This window comes from Triticum aestivum, chromosome 5B, assembly GCF_018294505.1.
Source record: "Triticum aestivum cultivar Chinese Spring chromosome 5B, IWGSC CS RefSeq v2.1, whole genome shotgun sequence".
Taxonomy (NCBI): domain Eukaryota; kingdom Viridiplantae; phylum Streptophyta; class Magnoliopsida; order Poales; family Poaceae; genus Triticum; species Triticum aestivum.
Genome location: NC_057807.1, coordinates 323468850 through 323483148, shown reverse-complemented (window position 1 = coordinate 323483148; position 14299 = coordinate 323468850). Strand labels below are relative to the sequence as shown.

The 14299-nt window shown below is 45.1% G+C and overlaps 1 protein-coding gene across 1 annotated transcript; it reads right to left on the bottom strand.

Moving 5' to 3' along the window:
• Window positions 1–11867: 11867 nt before the first annotated feature.
• Window positions 11868–14189, bottom strand: LOC123114766 (uncharacterized). The gene is made up of 3 exons (XM_044536184.1): window positions 13982–14189; window positions 12109–12202; window positions 11868–11973 (listed from the first exon to the last, which is right to left on the bottom strand). The coding sequence occupies exons 1-3, from the start codon at window positions 14187–14189 to the stop codon at window positions 11931–11933; spliced, it is 345 nt and encodes a 114-aa protein (XP_044392119.1). The 3' UTR covers window positions 11868–11930.
• Window positions 14190–14299: the final 110 nt, after the last annotated feature.

Sequence of the window (14299 nt, the reverse complement as noted above, 5' to 3'; positions counted from 1 at the left end):
GTTGCCACTCGTGTCTAACATTAGTTGCCGCCTATCGTTGCCGCTAGCTGCCACCATGTTACAATGTTGCTTGCCATCCTGTTGAAGTAGCTGTCGCCATCAGTTCAAAATAATAGCTGGCACCCAGATTTCAGAGAAGATAGTGGATGTGCATGTCCTATTTTCCATGATGTGTTGGTTGCCTACGCAGAAAAATGTGATAAGATTGTCGTGTTATCTTCTACATGCAAACAACAGAAAATGCATTTTTTGCGGACTATTGATGCGTTCTTGTTCATGCAGTGATTGAGAGCACATTGGCAGAATCAAAACGCGGGAAAAGAATGAATCACAAAGATGGCACTGATTCTTCGGTTTCTCAAAGGCCAGAAACGCCCCCTTGGGATGCAACAGAGTACAGTCAACTCATTTCTGCAGGGCCATTGTTGCCACTACTGGAGCAATACGCAGGCATTGGTATGATCCATGATACCAAGAAAAGAACATTTTGCCATGTTCGCGACGATGAAAATGACGTTCTACTTATGTCCTACAATCTCATTTTTCGCAGGTTCTTACGACCAAAACACATTTAGGGGGCCGCCATGGCAAGATCAGTCACAAGGCACTAACACTGACAAATGTACGGGCAACCAACTTCAACTAGCTAACGTGGCAAATCAAGGTAACGCATACGAAAAAGAAACATACTGGTAGTGCACATGAAAATTAAACTTGTAAATGATGGCAAGAAGACTCACGAGTTATATCAGCAAAAATGTAGGACATTCATGCAGCACGTGGCATCAGGCGGCGACCATGTACCTGCCACCGACGTCATACGCATGTGAGTCCATAAAAAAGTGAAGTTGCGGACGGGGAATAACATAAGGAACATAGATGGCAACTTCAGTTGCCATCCCAGGACAACTGCAGTTGCCGTGTATGTACAACTGCGGTTGCCATGTATGTACAACTGCGGTTGCCATCCATTGACACCTGCAGTTGCCAACTATTGACAGCTGTAGTTGCCATGTAAGATCAATCGTGATTGAAATGTATAAACACCCGTGGATGGCAATTGTGAACAAATCTGTGTGGCATGATTGGTCAACTACACATGCCATGTTGAAGAAACTACATTTTCCATGCAGTGACCAACTACTACCATGATTACAGGTTGTTATGATGGGACTACATTGGCAAATGTCTCATGGAAAGCTTCGCAGTTGCGGGACGGCGCTATTCCAGATAGATCACATCAAATTGGAATGACAGACCACACAAGATGGGCGCATGCGGCACAGCAAGGTAAGAAAATTTGAACCTAAAAAAACAGCGTATGCATTTGGTTTGTGTGGGGATGGCATGTGAGGAAAAGAAGATTAGTAACGGTGGTGGTGGACAAAACAAACAGAAAATGCTAACAGGTCGTCGTGTGCAAATGAGTCATGTATTGTATTCGGGATTTGCCAGTTGATAAGAGAGTGTGGGCAACACTAACGATTGATCACATTTGCCTAGTGAGCTCAAGCCTAGAATGCAAAGTTTCGATGCTAGAGTATGCTGGTTGCCATGTATTAGCAGCAGTAATTGACATGTATGTAGGACTATAGCTGCCATGGATTTAGAATCCAAGATCTGGTACTTAAAGAAGCTGGTTGCCATGCATTGGCAATAGCAGTTGCCATGTTTGTTGGACTGTAGCTGCCATGACTGCAGAACTACAGTTGCCATGCATGTCCATATGCAGACTCATGGCTAGATGTGCGAATGATGTCAGACCAAATCACATGCAGTTGATGTACTCCCTTACGATAAACATGTCATTCAAGCAAAATCTTACGCTCATACCTATTTTTTTATTACAGGGCCTTCGACTACAATCAACAGCAGCGCGGGGACATCTACTCCCGGGAGCTCTAAGCGCACGGAAGACGCGTTCCACCAGCCAGAAACCAATCATGCCACAAACAATGCCGAGTCAGTGTCGGAAATGGCAATCATTCCAGCAATGCCGACAAGCACACCTTTGAACGCAAGCACTGTCAACACTCAAGTAGATGAAACTGCCGCTGATACTAAAGTGAATGACGAAACTGATGATGAAGCACAAGGGGATGAAGATGATGGGAAATCAGAAATCATGGTACCTCAGCCACCGTACGTTGGGCAGAGATTTGATTCGATCGCAGAAGCAAAGGAATTCTACCAGACATATGCAAAGTTCCATGGGTTTGCGGTCAACACCGAATACCATAGGAAAATTAGAAAAACTAACGAGTACAACAGATGTGAGATGAGGTGCTACAAGGCACGAAAGAACAAGAAGGGTAAAGGTGTTGCGCCTATCGTTCCGGAGCGAAAGAGAGGAATCATTCTCAAGACGGAATGCCCTGTCCGGTGTAAGCTGAACATAGATGGAGCACGGTGGGTGGTCATGGAATATTTTGACTAGCACAACCACGAACTCATAAAGAAGTTTGACCTAGTGAAATTTCTGACCGCCCATAGAGGATTCACCCCCCTCGAGAAGAAATTCATAAAGCTGCTACATGATTGCAATGTCGGTCCATCAAGAATGGTGCAGATACTATCCCTCATCCACAGCAAAAATGGGACTCTAAGTAGCATGCCCTACATACCAGCTGACATCACAAACCTAAAGGCAAAATACCGTAGAGAGAGCAAGTTGGCTGACATAGAAGCCACGATGGCCTACTTTGATGAGAAAGCAAAGGAAGATCCAGATTTCTTCTACAGGATAAGGTTGGATGATGAGGACCATGTCAGGAACATGTATTGGGTGGATGGTGCTGCAAGAAGAGCCTACAAACATTTCCGAGATTGCATTTCATTCGACGCAACATATCTCACTAATATGTACAAGATGCCATGCGCTCCATTCATAGGAATAAATAACCACAATCAGTCATTGCAGTTCGGATGCGGGCTCGTTCGGAACGAAGACATTGATGGGTACACTTGGCTGTTCAAGACCTTATTGGAGTGCATGGATGGACTTTCTCCGATGAACATAATAATAGACCAGGATTTTAGCATGCGTGCAGGCATAGATGAGGTCTTTCCGTTGGCGGTGCATAGGCACTGCAGGTGGCACATTACAAAGAAGGCTAAGGAAACGCTAGGACCGTTCTTTGCAGACCGTCCAGAGCGGCACAAGGCATTCGAGTTGTGCGAGGACCACAGCTTGACGGTGGAGGAGTTTGAAAGGAGCTGGATGGCCATGATTGAAACATATCAAGTCCAAGACAACGAGACGCTTGCTAACCTGTGGGAGAAGCGAATGTACTGGGTGCCAGCCTACTTCATGCAGTGCTTCTTCCTGTTTCTACAGACTACGCAGTGCAGCGAGGGGTTCAACAATGTTTTGAAGCGGTACGTGAGCCCTGGCAACTCATTGTTGCAGTTTTCCAAGCAGTACACAGCTTTCCAACAAAAAATACTGGGATCTGAGCTACAGCAAGAAGCGAACACCGCGCTAAAGCAGCCAAAATTGCTAATGTATTTACCGATGGAGAGGTAGATGAGCAAGATATGCACCAACAAGATCTTTAACAAGTAAGTCAGTTGTGTTACAAATCTTATTTGCACAATCATGAAGGTAGTAGGTGCCATCTAGAATGCAATGCAGTTGAATAGCTTATTTGAAAATGATGGTTTATTGAAAAGTAGTCATTTGGTACAGAGTAACCATGATATGCAGTTGCCATGTTTGCTCAACTGCAGTTGCCATGTTTAATGAACTATAGTTGCCATGTTTAGTGAGATGCAGTTGCCATGTGTAGTGAGATGCAGTTGCCATGTTTAGTGCACTTTACTGTGCCATGATCAAACGAAATGTACTTCTATTGGCCACGACAACATAAGGTGCTACAAAATACATCACACGAGAGTTTAACAACGACACACAAAAACTTGCAGATTCCAGGAAGAAATAAAGCGTGCCAGCATGTTCACGGCTTTCCAGGTGGACGAACATACGTTCAAGGTGTGCTCTATTTTGGGCATCTCGGATTCAGAACCTGAAGACACGGACAAAGGGAGGAACTACTTTGTGAAAGCCTCGATAAGCCAAGGCGAATACTACTGCCAATGCTGCAAGTTCGAATGGGACGACATTGTGTGCTGTCACATACTAAAAGTAATGGACATGAACGTTGTGACATGGATGCCCCGCCATTTCATAAGGCGGCGATGGACTTGGGACGCTGACGACACATTGGCGCGGCAGACATTAAACACAGTTTTGGCTGTGCATGACGAGAGACCGGAGTCAACCATGGAAGTCGGGCGGCATGTTGTGTTGACAAAGAACTATGCTGAACTAATTGATGAAGCGTGCAAGAGTGATGAGACTGCGAGGGTTGCATAAAAACACAGGAAGGCACTAAAAAGAGACCTTGATGAGATCAAGAAGAGGAAAGTTGAGGAAGCCTTACACAGGTTCCCCCGCGCATCAAGTGTGCCTTCGTCCACGGGGCCATCATCTGAAAACTTGGAGGTAGGATCTGGAATAGCAAGCACACAAACCTAGGTCAGAAACCCGCCCCGTTCCATCACAAAGGGGCGTCCAAAAGAGATAAGATACAAATCAGGATTGGAGATTCAAGCAAAAGACAAGAAAACAAAGAAAGGGCCGGGTAATCCGTAAGCAACATTGGGACACTGTGACGTGGTCCTTGGTGACAATTTTTTGTTGTAATCTAGGTGTTCTAAATGTTTTAAAAATGGCAGAATGACTCTTGAGGGGCATCCGAATTTGAAGGAAAATGCCATGAATGGATAACTGTAGTTGCCATGTTATGTATACTGAATCTGCCATGTCATGTACATTGAATCTGCCATGTCATGTACATTGAATCTGCCATGCTAGTTTACACTAAATATACCATGTTATTTTATACTGGATCAGCCATGTTATGTATACTGGATCTGCCATGTTAATTGTACTGGATCTTCCATATTAATTATACTGAATCTGCCATGTTAGTTCTACTGAAATATGCCATGTTATTTGAAATGACTCTCCATCACGTAGATTTTCGTGTTCAGTCAACACATTTTAGTCACACATAGTGTACTGAGTGCAAAACTATGGGAAACAAGTTGAAAAGGGTCACGTGCAGCAACCACAAAACAGTTTACGGCTACATGATCAAACTACCATGCTAGCTGGTACGGTTAGCGATGAAAAAAAAGAAGCAAAACAGACAACTGAAAACGACGATAACTTTCACTAACCATGTCTGATGAACTACGTCTACCATGTTTTAAAACCATCATAGACGCATTCGAAACACCAAAACTGGTGCTACCAATGATGAAAGCATAATAAATAGTGATAAAACATAAACGTATGTGCTGTCACGCCTAAAATAGGTTCACATTCACACATCTATTACAGAAAAAAATCAAACTGTCACTCACACACCACCACTACATACTAGGCTACACGGGGGGTTGCAGTCATAACATAGCACACAGACATAGTTTTTGAAAAAGAACAAAGGTAATACCTTACATTCCTCGGCAACAGAATGTAAGGTAGGCGTTCGGTGTGGAGCACCACATGATCACTTGTACTTCTTGGCGACTTTCTTGACAGCTTCCTCTACGAAGTCACGTGCTCTGGACCGCTTGTTGAAATCTTCATTTGTCAACCAGTTCCATGTGTAAATTTTCCGGAGCTCAACGACCATTGCAGCTGTGACAACAGGAACCACTCTACCTTCCCACTTTGCAAGGTATTCCAACATGTGAAAGCCGCAGTCCGTCCTGTACAAGAAAAGAATCATGTGAACTCACAAAATGACAGAGATAACAATGATAAACTTCATTTCAGATGTAACGAAGAGAGTTAGCATTGGTGTAGAGGACACATGAAAAGGGAGATGGAAATTACTTGTTCCCTTGCTTCGTAGTCGCCACGTACTCAATTGGAAAATGTCTGATCTGGACCTCTAAGTGTTTGTAGTGACGGTTCCATGTCTCTTTGAGGCTGTTGATGAAGTATTCAGCATGCGTATAAGGTCCGCATCAGCTGCCGAGCGCATTGAATCAAGCACCTCAAAATGTTGGTTGTTCAGGTCAAGGCAGATCACGTAGTGTTGACCACACTTGTCGTGTGGGTCGTGTGGTGCAAGCTCCTGGAACATGGGAAACAAGACCTACAAGTAAAATGAATGAAATAAGAAGCATAGTCCACATGAAGAACATAAAATGGTGTGACTGGGAAAATGGCATGCAAGGATATCACCGGGTGCAGTAAGAGGCACATGTGTGACATAAAAGCAGCAAGGGGCAAAAAATAGAATCACAATAGAATGTTTAGTTATACTGGGTAGTTAAAAGAAGTTGCCATCCATGTATGAACAAAGTTGCTATGTATTTTACTTTGAAGTTGCCACATTGTTTGTACGTGGATGCAAATCAAAAGTCAGTTTATGCATGGCAGCTGTTGCCACATGAAACAATTGTCACATAAACAGGGTGTAGCTGTTGGCAAAAGAGCATATCATGGGAGGAAAAAATGTGCAAAAAAGGAAGGAGTACTCACACATTTCTTCATTGTGAGCTTGAATTCACCGTGCGCAGCAAAATGCTTACTCAGGATTTTGTGGTGGAAGTCACCATCCCATATTTTGCAGGTCACGCTGTAATGCATGATTGTTTTGTCGGGAGACATATCCGTATGCCTGTTGATGAAGTCAATCCCACATGCAACTACATTCGTCGACATTTTACCGAATGGCCTCACGGACTCGGCAAGATCACCCAAGTCAACGTATGTCGCATCGCATTGTATGACATTGGTTCTGTCCAAACATGAGCTGTATGAAAATGATATAACATGAAAGAATCATGTCTGCTAAGTAAAAAGAAAAAAGAAATAAAACGTAAATAGATCATCGTCCATCTATAAAGTAGAAAAAGGATGAATGGTAAAAAGAGCAAAGCAAAATGAGAGGTTATGTGGTGTGGTCATTACGCTTTCAGCTCCTTCATGTGCTTGTTGTTGGACCTCGCATTTCCAAATCGCTTGACAATATCATACAAATGGTTCTGCTCCTTTGTGGCCTTGACTTCGGGCTCATAGTCATCCACAGGGGGTGCGTGAACTACCCTCTGCTGCCTTACAGAACCAGGGGTGGCACTTCTAATGGTATCCTCAGATACCGTCTCAGCAGGCATGTTGGAACTTGATTGCCCCTGACCTCGTGAGGACCTCCTCTGCAATGCTGCCTCCTCAATCCTGTGGTAAGCTTCATCAAGTGAAGGCGAAATCTCCTCAGGGGTGGCTGCAAGGATCAAAAAAGTGGGTTAGGATACGTTGGAAAACAAAACAAATGTAGTGTGAAAAATTGCCATGTGTAGGTGCTACAAGTAGGGAGTTTGCCATGTGTAGGCAAATCCAGTTGCCATGTGTATTGCACTATAGTTGCCATGTGAAAGCAAGTGCAGTTGCCATGTTATGTCAACTCCAGTTGCCGTGTGGTTGCCGAATGAAAAATTCAACGTGGAAAACAAAATTTGCAGGTGGCATGTTGCAGTAAATCCAGTTGCCATGTGTAGTGTGTTGTGGTTGCCATGTGGAAACAAGTGCAGTTGCCATGTGGAACACAAGTGCAGTTGCCATGTTTGTATCAACTTCAGTTGACATGTGGTTGCCGAATGGAAAAAAGCAGCATGGCAACAAAAAATGTAGGTGTCGTGGTGCAGCAAAATCAAGTTGCCATGGCATCACATAACAGTTGCCATCACAAGTGAGAACCCCAAAAAAATTGCCTGGGACAAAAGTAAGACTACACAGATGTATACAAGAAAATGGTAAGCGCAGAAGAAATGTACCTTGGACAATCGGCTCTGCAAACTTGATAGCCTTCCTGCCCTCGACCATTGATTGCGCCATCATTGCGGTCATGCCTGCCGAGAAAGCAAAAGCAACTGGCATAGGATCTTGCACCACTGGTTGATTTGGACTGATGCCAAGGCTAAAGCTCGGTGGGGTGAAGGCCATTGGGTGCCTCTCCTGCCTACTGGCCGCACCGCAAATAATTTCCGGGGCAGAATCCAAGGGTGAAAGATCGACAAACATTTTTGTATCGCCCGCTGCAGAATCATCAAGCTTATTCGTAGGCGGGGCGGGCTGTCAGAGGTAACGATCGTAGATTTGTTAACAATCCTCTTGTTGGGGCTGTAGGGGACACCAATGTTGACTGGGAGCTTAGAAGTGCGCAGATTTAAGCTGGGGTTCTCCACGGCGGGTAAAGACGCAGACTGCTCCGGACGTTCACCTCCATCAGTCATGCCCGGCTTCCGGACGTTCACCTCCATCAGTCATGCCCGGCTTGACACCTGGCTCAGTTGTACTCCGGTCTACCGGTTTCTCCGTAACATTGCTTGTGGCAGGTGGTGGGAATAGTGTGGACGCAGGAACATAACCAGAGTCATCTACGCTGCTCCTAGGTACAGCCGGTGCGTTGGGTATGTCTGTTGATTGCTTGCGGGGGCTACGACGCCTAGGCGGAAGACCAGCTCGTGAAACGGTTGCCTTAGCAACCTCTGCACCAACAGGAACTGGAGCTGTTGTGCCAAGACTCTCACATGTGGATGGCATATCATTGTGAACTATCGCCTCAGCAACTTCTGTCGTGGACACAGGAGTGCCACCGCACACGCGCTTGGAATCCGTGTCAGATGAGCGGGAATCTTCCTTGCTTAGGTTGGTCTCGGGGGTGTCCACTTCAACACTTGCTGATCGGGTGGCATGGCTCACAACATCATCTTTCATTGCCAGCAGGGTGGGCAATATTTCAGCAGTCCTAGATGATACGGAGTCGTCACTCCCAGATGTACAGATGCCTGTTGTTGTAGCCTGCACATCTGCAACTGGCGGAGATGGTCGTCCGCTTGCGTCAGAGCTAGTGGGAACAGTTGACGGTGCATCAGCAGTTTTGTTGACTGGCGCCTCATGAACATCTGAGTTGCCACCTGTCGACAGCTTTGAATGAAGGCGTTCGAGTGGGTCCCTGGTGATATGAGTGGTCGCACGTGTAGTAGTCTTCTTCACCCTGCGAAGAAAAAGCACATGGAAAGTATTAAGAAAATGAACAAAAAAGATTTGTAATTGAAACCATCTCAAAAAAAAGAATGAAATGTGTGAAGTGCCAAGGTTGTCATTTAAAAGCTAGTTATGGGTGAGCACACAAGCCAATGAAGAAGCTGGGTAGTTGCCATGTAGGTGGAATAAGAGTTTCCATACGGCAAGGGTAGCAGTTGCCATGCAGAACAAGCCAATGGAAAGATGGTGGTTGCCATGTAGGTGCATTAAGAGCCGCCATTTGGTCTAGATAGCAGTTGCCATGCAAAAACAAGCAGGAGTTGCCATGCAGTTGAAAAAAGAGAGAGATGATTGGAAAAACTAGCAGTTGCCATGTGGGACTGATGGCATTAACCCATGTGGCAAAGCTGAACAACTTCATTGAAAAGCGAAAACATAGAACTGTGGCAATGAAAAAGAACAGGGATAACCTACTTCTTGATTGGCTTCCTCAAGTCTGGCAACACGACAAGATCCCCGATGTTAGACGTCGTCGTACGAGGAGATGACCTGGTGCAATGGGTGTCACCAGCAATGGGGGCACCCTTTTTCAATCGAGCAGAAGCACGGGTTGGCATTCGTGCTTGTTTCTTCATAACTGCTCGTCCACTAGCTGACGCCTCACTACACATATAAGAAAAGTGGCAACAAAAGATGCCAAGGGTCAAACACGAAAATCATTGCTACGCTTGCCAAAAGCAAATTCAAAAAAGTGGTCAGTCTGTTCAACAAGACAGGCAAAACAAAACACTGAAAAATATAAGTCGAACCTCCTCCTAGCAGCTATAGGATCGGTCCTAGACCTCTTGCCAGCAGAGCCCTGCCCAACATGCTCTGGGGCCCTCCCCCTCTTGGATGGCGACACCCCCTTTCCTCTCGCAGCTGTATGTTCTTTGACTTTCTCCGGTGAGGGGGCATTTGCTGCAGCCTTGCCCTTCTTGCTGCCTTCACGAATTTCAACATGTTCATCATCGTCGGTGTCGCACTGCACGTCCTCCATGTCATTGTCGTCGTCCTTGTTGAGAGCAGCGTCTCCATCTAGTTCATCTTGTGTGTCAGGGAGCTCCTGGGAACTGTTGTAGTCGTACCGACCACGGCAACCAGTTGGCCGATGTGTCCGTTCTGCAACAAATGTTGTGAACTGCCTCACGACCGCATCTCTGTAAGAGCCATTGAGGGACGTCCAACCTTCAACCAACTTCCCAGCAAGCCGGTCATTCCGGATGCAAACTGCCCAATTAGATGCTCGATAGGCGCCCTCGCCTGTGCACAAAACAAGAAGCAGCAGTAAGCAACCAAGTTGGAGGCACGCGCACAAGATCAAAATAAACCCAAAGTAAACCATAGATATATATCATTGATTACCTCAGTAGGACAAGATGGAGCTGAGTGCACGTCCATCCACTTTCCAAAGTTTTGAGGCCCACCAAACACGCTATAGTCTACAGCATGCTTGGCCATTAGCTGGAAATAACCAAAAAAACAGCTAGGATGTGAGGGAGAGAATAATGAACACAAACTAACAGTTCATGCTTGGCCGTGGTTGTGCGGGCAACCATGGCTAACAAGGTAGTCATCTCTTGTTAGTCACAGACAGTTGCCATGTAAGCATTTTTTTCATATGTTGTACAACAATAAAATTGAAAAGAATGCCGTGGAAAAAAAGAAACCAGAACTAACCTGCAGTTTCCCATATTTCATATCAGTTACCCTGTTTGCAGCAAGCACCGCCTTGACAGCATCATAAGTCCATGCAGAAACAACAAACTTGTGTGCAGGCAGCGGGCCTCCTATCCCAGTGAAATTCACGGTGGACAGATCAAGACAGTCGACGTACATAAGCTGATGTACAAGAATTTAAATAGGAAAAAATATCAGTTGTCATCATGGTATCTTGGAAAAACAAGCTAATGTATGTTCTTTCAATCATAAAGTTGAATGGCGTAAAAAGGAAAAGAAGAAGTTGCCATCTGTCTGTATTATTTGCCATCATGGTATGATGACAGTTGCCATCTTGTTATGATGTTAGTTGCCACAATGACACCATCATGGTTGCCATGAATAAATAACGATGTTAAAGAATGTTCACAAAAAAGTACTGGTAAAAGAAATACCATTAAATGTAGTCGACAACCCTTCTGGTACATCAATTCATCTTCTTCACATCTTTCAGGAAGTCTGCAATGAACTTACACCAATTCATCTTCTTCACATCTTTCAGTTTCGCCTGCACGGCACAAATTTCAGGAAAAGAAGTTGTCGCATCAGAAAATCAAATGAAAAAACATCAAACAAAACTGGCAGTGACTAGCTTACACATGACATCGGAGCCGAAAAAAGATTGAAAGAAAATGATGGAGAAGAGATAGATCATTCACCAGGATGGGGAAGCATTTGTTGCTTGGGCGAAGAGAAGTGGTCGGTGCAAAAACAGCTGAGATGAGGTACACGAGTAGCTTCATCTTAAAAACCTCGCCATGGGTTGTCATGGCCTGCAGCGAATCTGCCAGGAAAGTCGTATTCGGCATGGATTCCAACCCAGGAAACAAACGGGGAAACAACGTCCCCTCGATCTTATTATTGACCTCATACGGGACTTTGATCTCTCCACGGGGCACACCCAGAGTGCAGAACACGGATTCCTCATCCAACGGCAGTATTCCACGTCCCGGAATCACAAATTCCCTCGAGGCGGGGTCGTAAATCTCACCAAGCCAGTCGCATACAAGGTTCACAAGATTCTTGCACCGAACATCCATCAGAACCCGCATACCCATCTCAGCAGCAGATCCCTTCTGATAGTCGGTAAATCCCTCGGTCAATGAAGTCAGGTGTTCCTGCGAAGCCCTATTGCGAGTACGTTTCTTCTTCTACAAAAACAGACAAATGATCATTTGTTGCCATGTTTTCACTCATCATGAAAATGTAGTTCCTAACGGACGATTGCTAGCTCGATGTGGTGTCCGAAAACGTATGAAGGGGTGGGGGACGGGGTGGACAGTTACCTCATCGTCGTCTTTTCGACGTCCAGTTGCCTGATTCTGCTGAGGTACATCCACGAAATCATCATTGTCATTTTGATGATTGCCGCGAGCCATTCTGCTGAGGTAAGAACAAACCAAATGGTCAAGGTGGGAATGAAGTGTATGTAGTAAGCAGTTGCCACATAACAAAAAATGTGCTTGCCACATGGGATCAATTGAAATGGCAAATAGTAAAGGCAAAAAATATCATATGAGCACACATGCACCCTTATGATTGTTGAAGACATAAATGTGGCAATTAACCACATTGACTTTCATCTAAAAAATGTATAGATCGTACTGAACTTTAAACAAAAATGTTGAAGTTGCCATGTTAGCACAAGATACTACGAAAGAAAAGCACAACTCTTCCACTGCACAATCCATAAAATGTGGCAACTCACACCCTGTCCTCATTAAAAAAACAAGTTGCCATGTATTGAAAGGCAGAATAGGCTAGATTCAAATTGACATGTTAAAAAGGAACACAAATTCAAAAAAAGCATTGAAAACATCTCGTAATTGCAATGCACACACTGACCTCATACTAAAAAATGGGTTACCACTTAGCAAAGCCAAATGTGTTCAGATATCACAAATCAGTGTGTCAAAACACAAATTTGGGTCTGTGGTACAGTTAATTTGTCACAAAAATATCCTGCCTACAATATGGCAACAACCATACTATGTTCACTGAAATACTTGCCACATGGAAAACATATATGTGGCAACTGACACAGTTGATGTGGAAGTTAGTTGCCAACTAGTGCACATAGTTGGTTGGTGAAACTGCCATGACTACCTATTTACTACACTTCACCATGCCATATTATTTTGTTAGTTGTTGCAAGTCAGCGTGGCAAAACACACACAACTTAGGTCTGTAATGCAGTTAATTTTCCATATTGTCCTGCCTACAACATGGCAACAGCCATACAATGTTGACAGAAAATACTCGCGCACATGAAAAAGCATATATATGGCAACTGTCACAACTGATGTGGGAATTAGTTGCCATCCAGTGCACACAGTTGCTGAAACTGCCATGACTACAAATTTACTACACCTTACCATGCCATATTATTTTGTCAGTTGCCGCATGTCATCGTGGCAAACACACACAATTTAGGTCTGTAGAGTAGTTAATTTGCCACATGATCCTGCCTACAACATGGCAATAGACATACTGTGTTCACAGAAGATACTTGCCACATGAAAAAGCATATATGTGGCAAGTGCCGCAACTGATGTGGAAGTTAGTTGTCATTCACTGCACACAGTTGCTGAAATTGCCATGTCTACATATTTACTATATTTTACCATGCCTGCAGCGTGGCAACAACAATAGCATGTGCACAAAATTAGTTGCCACATGAAAAACGTATTTGTGGCAACTATCACACTCGATCAGGAAATTATTTGCCATACGGTACAAATAGTTACTGAAACTACCGCGTTCGCATTCATACTGCGTTTTGAAAACAACTACCTATATCTAGGGTTCAATGGCAACTACCATAACTTGAAATTCATCAACAAAATTCTCACTACACTAATCGCAAAATAGCATTCCGAAGCAACGGGCAACTATCAGACTGGAAAACGACGGCCTAATTCCAAAGCACAACCAGCATTTGGCTCCGGACAGAACGAACCACACCAGCGTGGCCGCTCCCGCGGCGGCGACGAAACTGCTCAATGCCACCGAAAACGGCAAGCGCAAGTCTCCGCCGCCGGCGGGAACGCCGGCGCATGGCGAGCCCGACTGAATCTCGACGAATCTTGAGCGAAGCTTCAACCATGGAGGGGAAAGGAGAAATGCAGGCAGGATTTCGATTGAGGGAGGGAGCATTACCTTCAACCTGCAGGCACTCTGGCGAGGACGCTCCGGTCCGGCGAGCCCCACCGACGGCCGCGAATGCCGTCGACTCTTCCGCCTCTGCCGTCGCCTTCTCCTCTCGCTTTCTCTTCCAATCGACTGAACTGCGGGGTGGGTTGTGCGGGTAAATGAGGGGAAGAGTAAATGGAACCGTGATGGAGGGGGAGGGCGAAGTGCGCGACATGTTTGACGGCAACAACGAATGGGCGTCGCGTGCGGGCGCAGTTCCACCGCACGCCCCCGAGTGGCAACAGCTGACCGCGGGGAGGCAACCGGCGTGTGGGCAAACTATGT

What these genes read in the sequence shown, in the direction of transcription:
- LOC123114766 (XM_044536184.1), bottom strand. Translation starts at nt 14,189, where the DNA reads ATGTCGCGCACTTCGCCCTCCCCCTCCATCACGGTTCCATTTACTCTT. An exon ending in AGAGTGCCTGCAGGTTGAAG is followed by an intron (nt 12,203 to 13,981) that starts GTAATGCTCCCT and finishes TTACCTCAGCAG; the next exon opens with AATGGCTCGCGGCAATCATC. An exon ending in GTCGAAAAGACGACGATGAG is followed by an intron (nt 11,974 to 12,108) that starts GTAACTGTCCAC and finishes CTGTTTTTGTAG; the next exon opens with AAGAAGAAACGTACTCGCAA.